General features: G+C 34.7%; 1 protein-coding gene across 1 annotated transcript in view; it reads left to right on the top strand.

Annotated features, from left to right (window-relative positions):
* Positions 1-17894, top strand: part of LOC145668693 (formimidoyltransferase-cyclodeaminase-like) — a 133465-nt gene that overhangs the window by 77393 nt on the left and 38178 nt on the right. Inside the window, exons 2-4 of the mRNA XM_081736767.1 lie at positions 1959-2142; positions 9661-9878; positions 13105-13241. Of these exons, the coding sequence (XP_081592893.1) occupies positions 1959-2142; positions 9661-9878; positions 13105-13241 (539 nt within the window). The remainder of the gene's footprint in view (positions 1-1958; positions 2143-9660; positions 9879-13104; positions 13242-17894) is intronic.

The following is a 17894-nucleotide window of genomic DNA, read 5'->3' as shown; positions in this document are numbered from 1 at the left end:
AAAAATCAAAGAACGTCAAAACAAACAGCATTGCCAGTTCTACACCCAGAAATGTTAACTGGGAGGGGTCCAAAGTATTTGAGGGAGGTCCAATACATCTACATAATATGGAACCTATCTTATACTGCACCCGAAAAGATGATAAATAATTCTTAATTACTGTCACCTATATTTTTAGAAAAAAAAATGATAGAACGATTATTTTTATAAGAAAAGAAGAGTACATGATGAAGCGTAAAATAAAATATTTAGCCTACATCAATCACTTCTCTGTTAAACAAGTATAGCTCGTTAAGAAAGTCTACAACTGTTAGTCAAGTTTCGAAATTTTTTGGAGGTCCGGGCCAGGTGGACCCTCATCGTGGCTACGCCCCTGAGCATTGTTAACTAGTCCCAAATTCAATGTGGCGTTTCCCATCATATAGTTTTATGTGGAAATTATCAAGAGTATAAAATATATTTATTTTATAAAAGAAGTATGTTTATACTAAAATACTATCCACAGAGGAGGGGGGAACGATTCTACATACTGACTTATTAATATTTGATTCACAAATTGCTAAAAGAAGCCTTCATTATCAATATAAGCTAAGAATTAACTTGTAAATGCGGGTCTACTTTAATTTGTTTTCTCCTCTACTAGATATTTTCTTTCTTATTTTGTAATTCTGCAATCACTTTTTTAATTGTCATTATATTGACTTGCTTCAGTATGGTTCCGTAATTTAAAAATATGAATGCATAAAAACAAATCCATTTGGTAATTGATAGTGAAAGAAAATTCAGAAATCTTATTTAGCGCGAAAAACCTTCTCGTTCACTGGAAACCGTGCTGTGTTGCAGAAGCACTGCAACGACCAGTCCCTTTAACTTCTGAGATAGGGGAAAGGAGACTTAACATTTGCTCCAATTCCCGCGCTGAAGGAATGTGGTCGTTGTATGCTCGCTGCAACACAATATAAATTAGAGACTCTGTGACGGATTATTTTTCGCTTTTTAAAACGGATTAACGGAACGGACAGTTACAGAAGTAAAAAACATGTTATTTAAAGTGTATATATGCGAGCATTAAAAAGTATTTTTTCTGTTCTTTACTACTATTGATAATATTTTTTCTTGAAATACTTTGGTCGTTGCGCAACGCTGCAACACTAACATTAGCCGCCACTGGTATAAATTATTGGTGATTTAGCAGCTTATCTGGAATAAATTAAATAAAAAACATTAATCTAGCATGCGTCTCATAATTACCCTCCATATAAGCTAAGCAAAATGAGATACAACAACAAAAAAGTTTGTAATTTTGAAACAAAAGCCCAAGGGACAAATTCAACTATAACTGCTGACCTACCAGGCTTCCACCAACACCCATTGGTTTCACAATGGTGATATTACTGCACGAGTAGATATAAAAGTTAATAATAGAATTTCAAAGTTCAAAACAATTTTTTTTTTTTTTTGAATGAGTTTGTTAAAAAGAAAGTGGTACATCCAACATTTTGTAAACTGAAACTTAAAAATGTAGACAGAGCATTGTAAAGCATGATACTAAATGCCTGAGCTCTTAATTTGTATTTATCCTCCAGTGATCGAAGATCAGCGAGGGGTTCCTCATAATTACCCTTCATAGGCAGTGCTTCATAATTATCCTCATTGGACCCTAAGCGTTTTATTTATTCCCTTATGTTTTTGAAACTTATGTTAAAAAATGTTTAAGAGGTTGCCTACAATATAAGATTGGTTAATGGGGCCGTCTTTATAGAACTGCTATTTATTTGATTATGATAAGAAAGGGAGAAATAATTAATTCAATTTTCAGCAAAGTACCATCCTCTCATTCATCCGAAATTAAAAGGAACAATGAGCAAATTTTTAAACAGTACGCCTCCCTTCGTCTAATATTACGACTGGCTTTTATGCAGTTTTATTGATTAAAACATTTTCTTCTTAAATTTCAGGTAATAGAAGCCATCGCTGATGCCATAAGAAAGACTGACGGTGTAAGCCTTTTAGATGTCGATCCCGGGCCTTCCACAAATAGGACTGTTTACACATTCCTTGGCCACCCCGATGCTGTGATACAAGGCGCTCTGAACGCAGCTATTGAGGCCAGTAAACTTATTGACATGGCTCAACACAAAGGTAAGAAAACTTCTATTTCTAATTAGGTTATTAACTTTGGTTATATTAAGTTATTCCTTAATTTTACTATTTGAGTTATTATTCTTAGGTATACACATTTTTTTTTCAAAGTTCATATAGTGCTATCTGGAGGACTCCAAACAAATTTTTAAAATTTTCCAGGTGAGCAAACTTGATGATACAGTGATCGAAAAGTCTGTACATCAAAGAAGCAAGTAAAATTTGCCAGTTTCAAGCACGAACTACCAGGTATATAGTACGTTTTAATAATATTTATTGCTTTTACTACATAGAAATGCAAAATCGAATAATGTCTTCACAATATATGCTCGAAATGTCTGTCCTGTTCAATAGTTCATGTATGATCTCTTTTCGTACCATCATTATCATTAATCTCACTATCATCGAATTGTTAGACACTGCCACATCTGGATATTTCAGCCTAAACTCGTCTACAATACATGCATAAGATGGTAATAATGAAGATTCGTTGCTTTTGAGAAAACAACATGCTCCTAGCAACGCAGCCATAGGTCTACTGAAGACGTCATAATATGGCCACTACACGACAGATGACGCATAGTTAGTGGTTCTACAGTGCATTTTAGCGATAGGAGATAAAAGTATTATGCAATTGAATTTATACATAATCATACGTTTCTTTGATTTATGCAACTTTTTGTGCGTATACGAATATTTCTGCTTATATATTTATATGCAAGATTCCCCACTATGGATTAATATTTCCGGAACTATATTTCCAATGCCATTTTCAAACAAAAACAGTTTCTAATCTCTTTTTAAAATGCAAAGGTCCACATCGTATACGCTTTCATACTCTTCAGGTGTCGATATGTACTGTATATCAATCCATTATCTAAAGCAAAATACCTTCGGGTTATAGGTGACAGTGATGCCAACCCGTAGGAAAAATCCGGCTTTGTGGGATTTTTTGACACTAATTATTAGGAATGGGATATAGAGAATTTTCGTCGAAATTGGCAACATATATGGAATTTTTCACTGCATGTATAATCCATCCCAACAAAATTCTCCATGAGCGGAAAATAAACGTAATGTGTCATCCATAAGCATGTCAATGTTGCCAACTTTTAGTCTGAACTCTTTTCTTTCTTATCGGCAAAGTCTATGCTAGTGAGGAGTGAGTAATCTTACGTGACTCTTAAAAATCAATTACAAAGAAACGAAATTTGTAATTTATAAACGGAATTTATAAACGTGGAAGATTATTATTATTATTATTATTATTATTATTATTATTATTATTATTATTATTATTATTATTATTATTATTATTATTATTATTATTATTATTATAACTTGGGAAATTAAGATGCGAAATGTGAGTTTTCGCCTCTGGAGATGGTATATTATAGCGTTTCAGGTTGGCATCAGTGATAGGGGATAATAGACTTAAAATCTCACATCACATATACACAATATCTCAAGTGTAAATCACTTAAGAGGTTTAATGACTGCGAAATTAAAATACCACTAATTTTACAGTAATTATGTGATATCTAGTATCACATTTTACGAGTCATCTAGTAGCTTTCCGTTTGCAGCCATTTAGAAACGCGAAAATAAATGCCGATTTTCTAAATGGCTGGAAATCGAAAGCAGATAACTGAGTCGTGATAACGGTAGTTCATGTAAAATAATGTTCTCTAGCGAGCTCTTGTTCCACTTTTCGATTATGTTTTATCTATTTGAGGATAACACATAATTACTGTAAAATTAGCGGTATTTTAATTTCGCTGTGATGAGGCATCTTAATGTTATGTATCATTTCAAGTCTTTTATCAAAAATTGTAATATGTCACCTGCGATCATCAACAAATTCTACAAAACCGTCATCCGACGTAGTTTAACATGTTGAGCTCTTCTATTTCCTCGCAGTAATATTGGCTGGCTTACCAAAACTAAGAGATGCTGGCTTACCAAAACAGAGATACACTGACTTCGACTTTCAGGTTATGAACACCAATCGATTTACCAGCTATATCGCCGCAGCTCTCTATCTCCACTTCCAGAGTATTTCGAATAGCTGAATCTTAAATTCGCTGCTCGCTTCATTAACTTTTCATTATACGAAGAACGCTTTATTGATCATGTACTTATCCAAACTCCTGGAATTCGCCAAGCCATCATTCAAATTATCAATTAAAAACAGCATAAATATATCTATCTAAATACAAAAATAAAAAAAACAATAAAAATAACTAAATACATAATAATAAAAAAACAATAAAAAACCAACTAGTTTCCTATGGCAAATCTTGAGATTTTCAGCGTGAGTGGGTTCTCAGTGGGTTGCCGTGTAACCTGGATCCCCTGGACTAATTTACAAGTTTGCTTTCGGTCCTTCTTTGCTGTATAATATTCCCTTCCACATTCTTCTCTTACTTCATTCTAATTTTCCTATTTTTACACAAATATATATAAAACTCACTGGAAAGTAGTCTCGGCTAGACATCCACCCTCTCATTCGTGGGGTTAAATTTACTTTCTAGATAGATAGGAGGAAATAGAACTATAAATTTTCACCTACACATAAATAATGAGATCTGTGAAACATATTCTGAAGCGATCCTGAAACTGAACTTTGATTAGTCATACAAATCGTTTGGAAACACATCTTGTACCTTATCATAATCCATCAAGGCTTGATGTACTGTATTTCTTCCGCATTATAGTCATTCTTTTCCTGTCCTTTATCGAAAAGTAAACACTAGGGACTATCTTCTTGTTCACCCCAAACATAGATTGGTGAGCAACATGGAAATTTTAAAATCTTTTCTCTCACTTGGGAGAGCTGTTTTATACTTTGATAAGCTCTTTTCTTCGTAACTGTATCTAGATATTCTATCATTGGTCTTCCTAGTTTTCCTTCTGCCTTTCCCTCTATCAGCACGATGATCCAATCGGAGTGTCGAATAAGATAACCAAGCATGCTGTTTCTTCTTTTTCCTATTATCTTCATGATCTGTCGTCCTCCATTAGCTTCTTTTAGTACGTCTTCGTTCCTTTTCCTTTCGGTCCATGATATGCGCAGCATTCTGCGCCAACATCACATACCAAATGCTTCCCACTTGGATATTTCAGCTTTTCCCAATGTCCACGTCTCTGATCCGTAAAGCTAAGGACTATAGCTAGGTAAAATTAAGGTAAAGCGCATTAGAATAAAGCTCCCTTCATTGACGTTCATATAGTTGATTAAAAGGAGGAAGGCGCTTTGTGCTGGTACAATATCATTTATTTATATAATTGTATGAAATATGGCACCGACTTCCTTCCCTGGGAATCAAATATACTACACTATGGCACAGAAGTAGCTATTTTACAGATTTTAATTCAGTACGTAAATAGAGCTAAACACTTGAATGTGAAATTATCACATCCAAAAAATGCGAAGTATTACTGAGTAGGCAGAATAAAACGGGGAAAATGATACATTAAATAGAAGTAAATAAATAAATCAATGAATACATTGCTGAATGGATTTGAGTTTAGCGTTGCTTTTAGCAGCTAGGCTTATGTAGCTTCAGTGCTGAACGGAACGTTGAACTCCAAATTATCCAACCAAACAAATTTATTTACGGGTGTAATCCCACTAGTCAATCAATCTCATGATATTCGGTTTTGTGAGTACTTTCAGTTAGAGTAGTTGAGCGCCGGATTCATGCTCGAAATTCCGTTACATAAAAATGTTTCATCACTCATCTGTGCTGGCCCAATAAAGCGGTAGACTGTGCTTAAGTTCGAACATTTTAGTTTCCTGTTTCTCGCTAACATGATTTAATATCTATCGAGAAGCGATAGTGAAAATGGGCCTACATAATGGAGACACTATTTCAGTAGGAGATACAATGATTAGATGTATACGATTTGCAGATGATACGGCGCTTATGCAGAAACTGAAGAGAAAATCAATAAGATGTTTGAAAACGTGAGGAAGGGCTGTGAAGAATATGGAATGAAAATAAATGTTAGAAAGACAAAAGCCATGGTGATTGGAACGAAGCAGTCGGTGTCAAATACTTTGTATAGAAGTAGGAGGGGTGAAAATAGAACAGGTGACTAGTTTTCGATATCTGGGTAGTACTATTAGTGATGATATGAGGTGCAAACGTGAAATAAAAGCGAGGATAGCAATGGCGGAAGAAGCCTTTAGGAGGAAGAAAATATTATTTGTGGGTCCTTGAATAAAGAATTGAGAAAAATATTCATAAAATGCTTCGTGTGAAGTATTGTACTGTATGAATCAGAAACATGGACACTACGCAGAAGTGTTGGAAAACGACTGGAAGCTTTCGAAATGAGAATGTGGAGAAGAGTGAAGAGAATTAGGTAGGTCGAGCGGAAAACGAATGGGAGGTGTAACAAAATGGTGAGGGAGAAGAGAGCAATTTTAGATATTAATAAAAAGAGGAAAAGAAACTTGTTGAGGCATTGGCTAAGAAGGAACTGTATCATGAGAGACGTGGTGGGTTATAGGAAAAGGAGGGAGGGGCGAAGGAGACTATAATTAATGGACGATATGCAAACAGAAAAATCGTACGTAAAGACAAAGAGGTTAGCGGAAGACCATAGGGCATGGAAGCTTCTCAGTTGCGGCAAGTGACCTGCCAATAATGGCAGAATACCCGTGATGATAATGATGATGATTATCCTACTTACCTAAAAGTTTATCGTTTTGCTGTTCCTGGACCGTTTGTCTTTTAACCCATTGATTTAAATAAGATTTTTTTTAAAAATCTAATTTGAAATGAACCGGAAACTCAGTGGTTTGATTTTACTGATTACTTCTTCAAATCTGCATAAATGACCTGTATTTTCTGAAAATTAAGCTCTGTTATGTAAAATCTTAATATTTATCAATTAAATTTAATTTAGTTAAGTATCTGGTTCATGTTAGCTTTGCTTTACTTCAGCAACTTCACAAAAGGAATAAAAATCTCTGAACAAAGTAAGTTTTAATTTGAACATAATAATTGTGTAACAGTTTCGCCAACTAACTAAGCATTTTGGCTTCTGTGATATTCAAAAAGTTCTCTCTCTATTGTATTGTACTGTCTTATGAAGTCAAGATATTTAGTTAGTTGGCGAAAGTGTTACACAATTATTATTTTTAATTAAAATTTGCTTTGTTCAGAGAATTTATTTCTTTTGTGAAGTTAATTAAGTAATATCGTTTTATGTACCGATATAATGGAACTCTATTTTGATATAGCAATGATTATTTAATTAGACTTGAAGCAAATATGAGTAAAATTAAACGTTAAAACTCTTAGTGCACTTCAAAGAAAACAATACCACCTCTCCGTATTGCTTGTAATACGATACAATACAGTATAAATATGGCGCATGTATTAACTAACACCAAGGGTGGAAATGTAGGGGGACACGAGGGAATGGCATCTCCTTAGTAAAATTTCAAGAAAAACAAATTAAAGAAAGACAGGAAAGATGATTAGAATCATGTAGATACAGGAAGAACATTTTTATTGTATTCTTTGTTTCTTTCTCTCTCAGAACATGATGACACCGGCTCTCAACAAAATGATTACGATCACAAAACAGCCCAAAGCCAGGTTAATATGGGTTTTTGAATGCTCGATAAATGAAGTAATTATCACGAAATTTCGATAATAATGACACATTATATTAGGGATTTTTTAAAGTATGATTTTCAATAAGATAATACTCCACTACTTCACATTAGGGATGGCCAAAAATTTTCGGATCCGGATATCCCGGATCCGGATCTTGCCGGATCCGGACCTAGATCCGGATCTCGGATCCGAAATTCGGATCTCGGATCTGGGTCCGGATCTCGGATCTGGATCCGAAACTCAGATCTCGGATCTGGATCTGAAATTCGGATCTCGGATCTGGATCCGGATCTCGGATCTGGATCCGAAATTCGAATCTCAGATCTTGATTCGTATCCAAACCTGCATCTGAAATTGTGATGATAAAATTGAATATCTAAAATTCGTCAACACTTTTTTCAGATTCACTAATATAGTAGGTTGCTGTGCTTTTAAATGTTTCCATAACACGTTTGTGCTACCTTTGTTCTTTATTTTATTTTAACCTTGCAAGTTGCAATATTTACATCGAAGTCTCTTTAGTAAAATATTTCCAAGTTTCCCTTCTTCTCATTTTTCAGAGTATACTGAATTGTCTGAAAACTGATGTGAATGGTAACAAATCCTTCTGTTTAGCTTCTCTTCAAAAATTAATGTTAACTTCACATTGAAAATATTTATTTTATTCTTAGAAAATAAACTTTCTTATTTTCTCATATACAAATGAAATATCTTTTAGATAGACCCTTCTAATCACAGGAATACTGGACAAAACAAACTCTTTATTAATAGTAGTTTCTGACTTACGAGAGTCCAACCATCAACAAATGTAATAATGAATATCTTTCACTTCGAAGGTACAGCAAACAATATAGACTGGTTGGCGTCAGTAGCGCCATTTCTGATTTTGCTAGGGAGGGAGAGGGGCAAAAAAGACCACTGACACAGGAATTTAACCTTTTTATTAGTATACTAGTATACAATTTATTGGTAAAAGTAACATACAATTTATTAAAAAGCATAGTGTTTCTTAAACTCAGGGGGTGACAATTGACCCCATGTCCTCCTCTGTGTAGAATAGTTACTTGTTCATAAATCGCAGTTTAAATTACCCACTAACTAACAGGAAAGGAAAGGAAATGAGAGAAAAAAAGAAGAAAATAAGATAGTTTGGAATAGAAAGTGTAGGGAAAAAATGTCCTGAAGAAACTATTGAAGAAAGGAGGAGTAAGAGCATACAGGAAAGGGAGTAGGAGAATATTAGACAATTGGATTATGTGATTATTGGAAAGTAAAAGAAGAGAAACGGAGATTCGACAAAGTGAGGAAGGAATAGTATATAGAATTAGGTGCAAAGAATGCGAAATGAATTATATAAGAGAAACAGGAAAGAAGTTAAAATAATGGATTAAATAACACGGTGGGTACACCTCTGAGCTAGATACTCTACTTGAAACCCTAGCCTAAATCGTCATGTATCTTAATTTCTGTGTAACCAGTCGTGTTGATTGTGACGGAGACAATACGCTCGGCTGCTGACATTGCGATTAAACCATCATCATTCATTCACTCTGAATTCCTGTCTAGGGAGCACGGTGGCTCAGTAGTAAAGTGCTTACCTCTGGTGTGTGGGGTCACTAGTTCGATCCCCGGCCAACATCGTGTCCGTGGGTTTTCTCGTAGTACTCACGCTTCCTCCCACATTCTCATTCCAGCGTTTTTCCACCATTCACTTGCCTTAATAGTCGTCTCCTTTATCCTAAAAAAAAAAGACATAATCATGGAACATTAAACCGAAAGATTGAATACTTGTTTAAACAATCCTCTCCCCCCCCCCTTCCCCCGATTGAATTCTTGTTTAAACATTTGTGATATAACAAATATTTCTGTCTTTTGTTGGTAGGTGAACATCCTCGTCTGGGTGCTATGGACGTGTGTCCTTTTATTCCAGTACAAGGAGTAGAGATTGAAGAGTGCATTTACTGCGCCAAGAAGTTAGCAGAAAAGCTGTCTGTGGCGCTAGCTGTACCGGTGTATTTGTATGGTCACGCCTCTCAGCGGGAATATCGTAAAACAGTTCCACAGATAAGAGCCGGGGAGTACGAAGGTCTACCAGATAAGGTAAATATATATTTCTCCCGAATAACTAACATATTCCTGTTTGGTTTCTTTTCTTTTCCTGTTTTCTTTTTAGTTTAAGTATTAGTTTATATTAGCGCATGTTACATTTATATATAATTGAACTCAGGGCCGAATTTAACATTTTGCCGTCCAAGCTATTTAAAAAATGCAGCTCCTTCAGTATCAATAAATACCGGTGTAGAAAATTTGAGTCAGTGAAGTGAATAGTCAATACTTAAGTGTACAGTAGAACTGACATTAAATAAAATGATATATAACTTTGTTTCAGTTAATAAAATTATGGCTGATTACTCATCAATGCCGCGTCACTGCTTGAAGAGGCTTCCTTCATGCTTTCTCATGGAGGAAGATATCCGTTATATAATCTTGAACAATGTATTTAAAAATATCACTTTTGGTACAAAGAAGAGAAACATCATATTTACACATATGCAAATTCCATATGCGCGTTGCAAATTCCGAGCCGTATCCACATGTGCGCGTTTGTAATTTTTTTCCCCTGAAATTTTCAGTACTGGAGTACGAAAACAAAATTGAATCATGAAAATTTATCAAGCCCCAAAACTATTACCTACATTGTTTCATGCATAAAGACGACCCTGATTGTACTATTTATTACAAATTTGTCTTATCTGAGAGAAATTCTGAGTTAATGCGAAGAATTAATTAAATATAGCCTGCTGGCATAGTCGAGCGACAATGCCATTTGGCCGGCGATTGTAAGACCTGTGCGTCGCGGGTTCGAACCCCGCTCAGGATACGGATGTTATGCATTGCTCTTTAGCCTAAAGGTCAAAATCATGGGACGTAAAATAATACAATTAATCAGTAGTATTTGCAAGAGGGGTTTCGGGGTTTCAACTCCCCCTTGAGTAAGATATGCAAAAATAAATATTTACTATGCTAAGATATAGGGTCTATATATCATAATGCTTTTATAGGTAGAGTCTATATGATGGTCCGGGCGACTGTTCCCTTCTCCAAATTTTATTACAAAATATAATAAATACAAAGTTTCTAATTCAATGTCTCCTCTTCAATGACCAAGTGAAGGAATATTAAATGTTTTGCCGGGTGCCCCTTCCACTCATGACAGTTTCCAGAACACTTAGCAGGTTGTAGGTTAGATTAGGATTATAAGTTTAAGATGGGATCCCTAGTCCAGTGCGACATGGGGTAAGGAAGAGGTGCTCCTAATTCACAACGACATAGGAAGGTAATGGTTAAGCGATCAGTTGGTCGACTGATGCTGGGTGGTCCGGCTTTTATCTGTCCTCTTCGGGTCCTTCCGTGAGGTCCGTCTTCTTTCGGCGATCCTCGGTGTTTTTCGTGTCGGCTTCTCTTCTGCTATGTTGTTTACAATCAATAGCAAGTGTTGACATGTGCCTTTGTCGTGATGTGGGGATCCTTACAATATGTATACAAACATAAGAAATCAGATAAACTTGAAAGCTTAAATTCTCCGCCTTTGTCTGACTTCTGCTCATGCCATTGCAATTAATCAAATAATGTAACGAATATTTACAAGCGTCTGCAGACTTTTTGATTAAAGGGAGAAAAACTTCTCTATAGAGTCATCGCTGTTTTTGGTCTTCTAGATCGACGTCTATTGTGTACTGGCACCTGATTCTTTAAATCGCTTAAGCACACTAGCAACACTAACATGTGACGCTGACGGCGTAAGCGAATGCCTTTGATAGAAGTCATTAGTAGTCCCATGAACTCCTTTCAGCGGAAATGAGGGTTTTCTCCTCACTCCATTTCCTTCGTCACTTACACCTACAACAAAAGAGATATGATATCAGTTGTCGTAATTTCCATACGTTATCCTAAGTTATCACTTATTCAACATTGCATCAAAGAAATTAAAGATGTGTAAAAACTAACCTCATATTCTTGCTTCTGGTGACATTCTAGCCTAAAATTATGTGCAACACATATACCTTTCTATTTTTTTTTTAAATGGCCTCAACCCAATATGGCGGATACCAAGATGGCTGCCGGCATAGTCACTCACAGCAATCAAATTTCTCCCTACCCATACAGTATTACTATATCGTCAAATAATGCCAATCTCTGAACTACACGTCTCTAGCACGACTGTTAAGGGACTTCTGGGACACCCCGTAGATTATATATATATCTTTAATCTGAAGACGACTGTTTGGTTTGTGCTTTTCTCAAGATTTGTGAGCTCGTGCTTGGTACTTTCCTAATAGTCAAAATACAAAGATACAAAAGAATGTTTTAGCACTTTCTTCCACTACCCGTTTTTCCGAGTGATTTATGTACGGTCGATGTATACAAAGAAAAGAAGGAACCAAGACCATGTACTTCCTCTATTTACGGGAAACGGTTGACGGATCTCAAAGAAAGAAATGCTTACTTCGGCAAGAAGAAGAAGAAAAAAAAAGCTATCAAATAGATGTAAAATAATTTATGTTATTTAAAGCCACATTGTCACGTTAGAAGAACTTGTAGCTGTCATAAAGAAAAAAAAATCTTGAAACCCTACTATATTTCACCGTGTACACATAGTCTTGAATGGGTCATAAGACATTTTTTCCATCTTGCAAGGAGTTGAACGATGCGCAACTTTCTGGGACGTCTTGCTTGCTACCTGCTATCGCCCTCCCGCTGACATAAAATAAAAACCAGTTTCGCCGCTTCCGAAACAGCGGATTCTTTTGGACAGGGAGGGGAAGAGCGCCAAAATACACGTTTTTAATGTGGAGGTTCACTGTTTGTCCACTAGAGTGCAGTGCTGCATGTGTGGAGAAACCTTTCTTGCCTTCAAGAAGTTGTAAGAAAGATCGGGTTGAAAGTTTTTTTTTATTTTTTTTAATGACAGCTACAAGATTCATTTAACGTGACAATGTGGCTTAAGATACATAATAATAATTTCTCTGTGGAGCGAATAGTTCATCGTTCTATTGAATCTTAACACGACGAATCTGTCAGTCACATCAAAGATTACATACACTAACATCCTCTTCAATCCTGTGGCCACATAATCTAATTTTCTCCTACCCCTAGCTGAAACCTCTTATTCTCATATCCTTCCTCTATGCATGTGATGTTGACATGCGGGTTGATCCGTTTCATTACTTTATATACAGACTCTATATATGTTTAACTTACATTGTGACTTACTAAAATTGTTTTCAGCATATTTCACCTACTAATGTGTTCTTTCCTATTTCAGCTACAAGATTCAAAATGGCAGCCTGATTTTGGTCCAGCTGAATTTGTACCTAGTTGGGGAGCTACAATGGTGGGCGTCAGAAAATTTTTAATTGCTTATAATATTAATGTTTTAGGCACTAAAGAACAAGCGCATAGGTAAGAATAATTCGTATATCATTTGTTTTAATTGAAACATTGTATTTGTCTTGGAACTGATATTTTTTTCGCCAAATGTCGAGTTGTTCCGGATTTATAGTTTTTAAAGTTTACTCCCCCTTTCCGAACTCTTGAAAATGAAATTATATATTCAGTCAGTTTTATTCCAAATCCGTTATTTTGACTCTGGAACCATCTTGAGCTTGACTCCGGTTTCTTCTTCACATATGAAAAAGAAAAAAAAATAATAAAATAAACGAAAATAAAAAATAAAATTTCTTTATGTTTATATTCTGTAAGTTCTGTTGCAATCCTTTTTTTTTTTTTTTTTTTAATCTTAAACCCAACATCTATCCCTAACTCTGGATTCCCTAATCGGAGTTACGTATATTTTTCAAATTCAAGTAGCTCAAATTGAATCACGCACGTACCAGGTTTATTACCTAGAAGTCTGAATTTGGAACATGCACCTTAATGCATATACTTAAAAGCATGCACCCCAATAATTCATATGTCAGCGCAATGGGAATGGTTTGTGACTTTAACCTTCCTTGAGCAAGACATTATGAACAAATATATTTACAATATTAAGATACAAAAGCGCTTGAACCTCTTTTGATGAAATTCTGCGTACGTCACTGTATAAAATACCAATTGACAAATAGTGAAAATAATTAATTGATCTCACGAAGAACAGTTAAAACAATACTAACTTCGTTAACACCACTATATTTACATCAGAACTATCTTAAAAGTGCCATTAGCTTGACATAGAGTACTTTGGTTTTTTATTCTTAACGCAAAAACCCCAATGAATTAACTGACGGACTAACTAACTAACTAACTCTATGGCCTATGGAACCCGGAGGTTCAATGCCGCGTTCACAAAAGCTATCCACTGACTTCTATCCTTAGCTAACTGCATCCAGTTTCTACTTTGTATTCCAATCTCTGCGAGATCCATCTTAATATTGTCCTCCCATCTGCGCCTAGGTCTTCCTAATGGTCGTTTTCCGATTGGTCTTCCTGTCAAGACTTTGAAAGCGGACATTGAACATTTAATTGTATCTCGAGAATGTATATTTTAAGGGTATTTTCTGCAAGCGGTTATGCTCCCTCACATTTAAGGAGACTTCAGGGTATCTGGAATTTTATTGGATCCTTAGGTAAGATCCTCAGTAAAATATGGACACCACCACCGAAACTGCCGAAGCAGATTCGCAGTAGAGGATGTCTACTTAACAGGAAAATACGGTATCATCGATCCTTCACTAACAAATTTTGCTAATAACTTGATTATTATTATATGTTGCACATAATTTCATTGAGTACTTAGTAGGACCGTGCTAGAGTAATAATAATGTATTACTCTACTTTACTCTATTAACCTATCCTACGCTTTTTTTTATTATACTCTACTCTATCCTAGCACACGTCAGAGAGTACCGTATTGCATGAATAATCGTTTTCATGTCACATCAATTCGTACCCATATTATCAATCTGTATACAATTATTTGTGCATGCACCAGGAAAATAATAATGCAGAAGTGTCTTAGAGGAGTGATGGACAAACTACGCCCCACTGACCAGATTTAGTCCCCATGAAAGGATCTATCCGACCCGCCGACATGATTTATAATCTGACGAATAAAAAGAAGAATAAAACCATTTCGAAAGAGTTGTACCATTAGAAACATATTGACTCATGGACATTAACCTCAGTTCTGAGAATTAGTACATCACTTTTTGAACCAGATTATTAGTAACTTCAGTCATTAAAGTGCTTAGTATTAGAAGAACTAAGTAAAATGTATCATTGTTATTTTTAATACATTACACTGGCTCACGTAAAGTTTTAGTTTTTTTCATTGACCCTCTCCTTAAAAAATGCCGATCACTGTCTTATATAATCATTAAAGGCAGAAAAATGACGTTTTTTTAAAAAAATGACTATCTATTATATATATGCGTACTGATTTTTTAACAATATATTTGAATACTACTTGATTTCTGAAAATTAAATTCTATGATGAATAATTATAGCATTTATAAGTGAAATTTACTGTAATTTTAAAAAATAATGCAAATGCATTGTGACGTAGAAAAGAATATTTAATTAGACTTCAAGAGAAAATCAGACTATCAGAGGTCTAATCACTGCGAAATTAAAATACCGCTAATTTTACAGTAGTTATGTGATATATTCAAATAGATAAAGATAATCGAAATGTGGAACAAGAGCGCTCTAGTCGATATTATCTTGCATGAGGTACCGTTATCACGAGTCACCTAGTAGCTTTTCGTTTGCAGCCATTTAAAAACACGAAAATAAATGCCGATTTTCTAAATGGCTGGAAATCGAAAGCAGATAAATGAGTCGTGATAACGGTAGCTCATGTGAAATAATATCGTCTAGTGAGTAGTGAGCTCTTGTTCCACTTTTCGATTATCTCTTATCTATTTGAAGATATCACATAATTACTGTAAAATTAGCGGTATTTTAATTTCGCCTCTTAAATCTCTGTATTTTTCAAAGAAAGAAAAAAAATAATAAATTTCCGCATAAATCAATCGATTAAGAAGATGGCACAGGCATTAGTGAAAAAGTATAAGATTCTTATTCACGCAATTTTTTGGGCTCTTTGAAAAAGACTCGTTGCTCAGTAATTTGTTTTTTAATAGGTCACGTTGTTCTATATTATAATATATACATTTTATCTTCATATGAATTGTAAATAAATAAATCAACTCCTGCAAATAAGTTTAGAAAATGAACAAAAGTTCTCTCGAGTACACATCAAAAACAAGTATTATTGAACTTCAAATAGGTTAGTTATGATCTATCGTTTAATTTCTTTATATAAACTTATGTCTTGATTAGTTTCGGAACAAGCAAGGTAAAAAGCAATTATGGTTAGAGGAAATGAGAATCTATATAAACTTCTAAATTAATTTGTTCTTGTTGTTGTGTTTTATAGCTTGAAAAAAAAAAACTTTTATTTAATCATTCATTCAGTATATCATTATTTCCACATCCTCGGATCAAAAAAAAAAAAAAAAATTCTTTCACATTTTATTACGGAAAGGATCCTTCTCTTTTTAAAATAATATATCTCAAGCGTTAAAGTGTTAAAAACTTTTCCAATTATCTCTCTCTCCTAATCTTTCAATTGCTTCCAATTTTTAACCTGAACAACTTTAATAAAGATGATAGCAAGCAAGCGTGCTCCTGGAAACTAGAAACGGATGTAATTTTAAACATAATTTAACAGGTTAAATTAGTTTATTGTAGGACGAAACTTGCTTTCAACTACATTATTTGCAGTATTGTCAATTAAAATTATCATATGATAATATAAAAAGAGTAAATAGGTTGGAAACACACGATCTAGTGGCAACATTTTGGGTAAGATTTGAAAAACGGGACGGTGTGCTACTTTTATGCTTAGGTTATTAGGAAGTTAGCATCCCATTCAGAACAGAAGCTATACGAGATATGAACCTTCAGTTTAACGTGGAATTCTAATCACAAAAACTCCTTCCGAGAATCGAACCCAGGTGTTCCAAGCTGTAGGCACATATGGTAACCAGGCCCGAAACCAACCACACAGGTTTGAGGGGGACATTAATATGTTAGAGGGGAAAAGTCATTAAAAATTATCTTCTAAATATCTAAAAATGTGTTTTTTGTATTAATAATAGCATTTTATATTGAAGTCTGGAGGGACTACGAAAGGTTTAGAGAGGGCCAGGTCCCTTGACCCGCTCTGGTTGCGGTCCTGAAACCATATGACCACGTCGGAGTTCTTGGGTTACTTTTGAAATGTAAGTTTTTACTTCTGAAGATAAAGGATGTTATTTGAGTCCCACCGAATTTTAGAAGATTTCAAACAGAGAGTCTCATAAGCATTATTGTATGAAATAAATTGTGAAAGATTCCTTAAGCTTCAAATATTGACGACATCTGACGTAAAATTGTTCAACGCGTAATCTCTGCTGTGCTTCTTTGAATTCCATACGCTCTCATAGCCGTTTCTGGAATCCTAAAATTCCATGTTAATGATCTTTAATTAACGTGTGTTCTAAATAACTATACATTTTTTAATTTTTTTTTGGGGGGGGGGGGGACTTTCAATCAATAATAGACGAGATGAACGTATGATAGTCTCGAGAATTCAATAGATTTACATGGTTTATAGGCATTGCATGCTTTAAAAAAGTTACTTTTGGAGTCTGCCTTTGTTTGTTGGTTTGTTTTGACATGTCTGTGTTCACCTAAAGGATTTTTACCATAACAGGATCAAATTTTAAACATAAAGGGCGTTATGCAGAGTCGTTTTGACTAGTTATTAGTGTCATGCTAAGGAGTTCGACTAACACATGTTTCCTGCAGTAGTCAGGCCTTTAATATGACGCTAATGATACTTCAAAACGACTCTGCATAAGGCCCAAAGTTTTTATAAGATTCTCCAGGTGAGTTTCTCGAATTTTCTTCCTACCATAAGGAAAATTTACTGAAGAGTGAAAATTAAATAATAATAATAATAATAATAATAATAATAATAATAATAATAATAATAATAATAATAATAATAATAATAATAATAATAAATTTCTTAAAAGCTGTTCGAATGATTTTGTTCATATTTCA

This window comes from Thermobia domestica, chromosome 13 (genome assembly GCF_964235325.1).
Source record: "Thermobia domestica chromosome 13, izTheDome1.hap1.1, whole genome shotgun sequence".
In the NCBI taxonomy this organism is placed as follows: Eukaryota; Metazoa; Arthropoda; class Insecta; order Zygentoma; family Lepismatidae; genus Thermobia; species Thermobia domestica.
The sequence above is the reverse complement of the archived record's forward strand: the minus strand, read 5'-3'. Positions and strand labels throughout refer to the sequence as shown.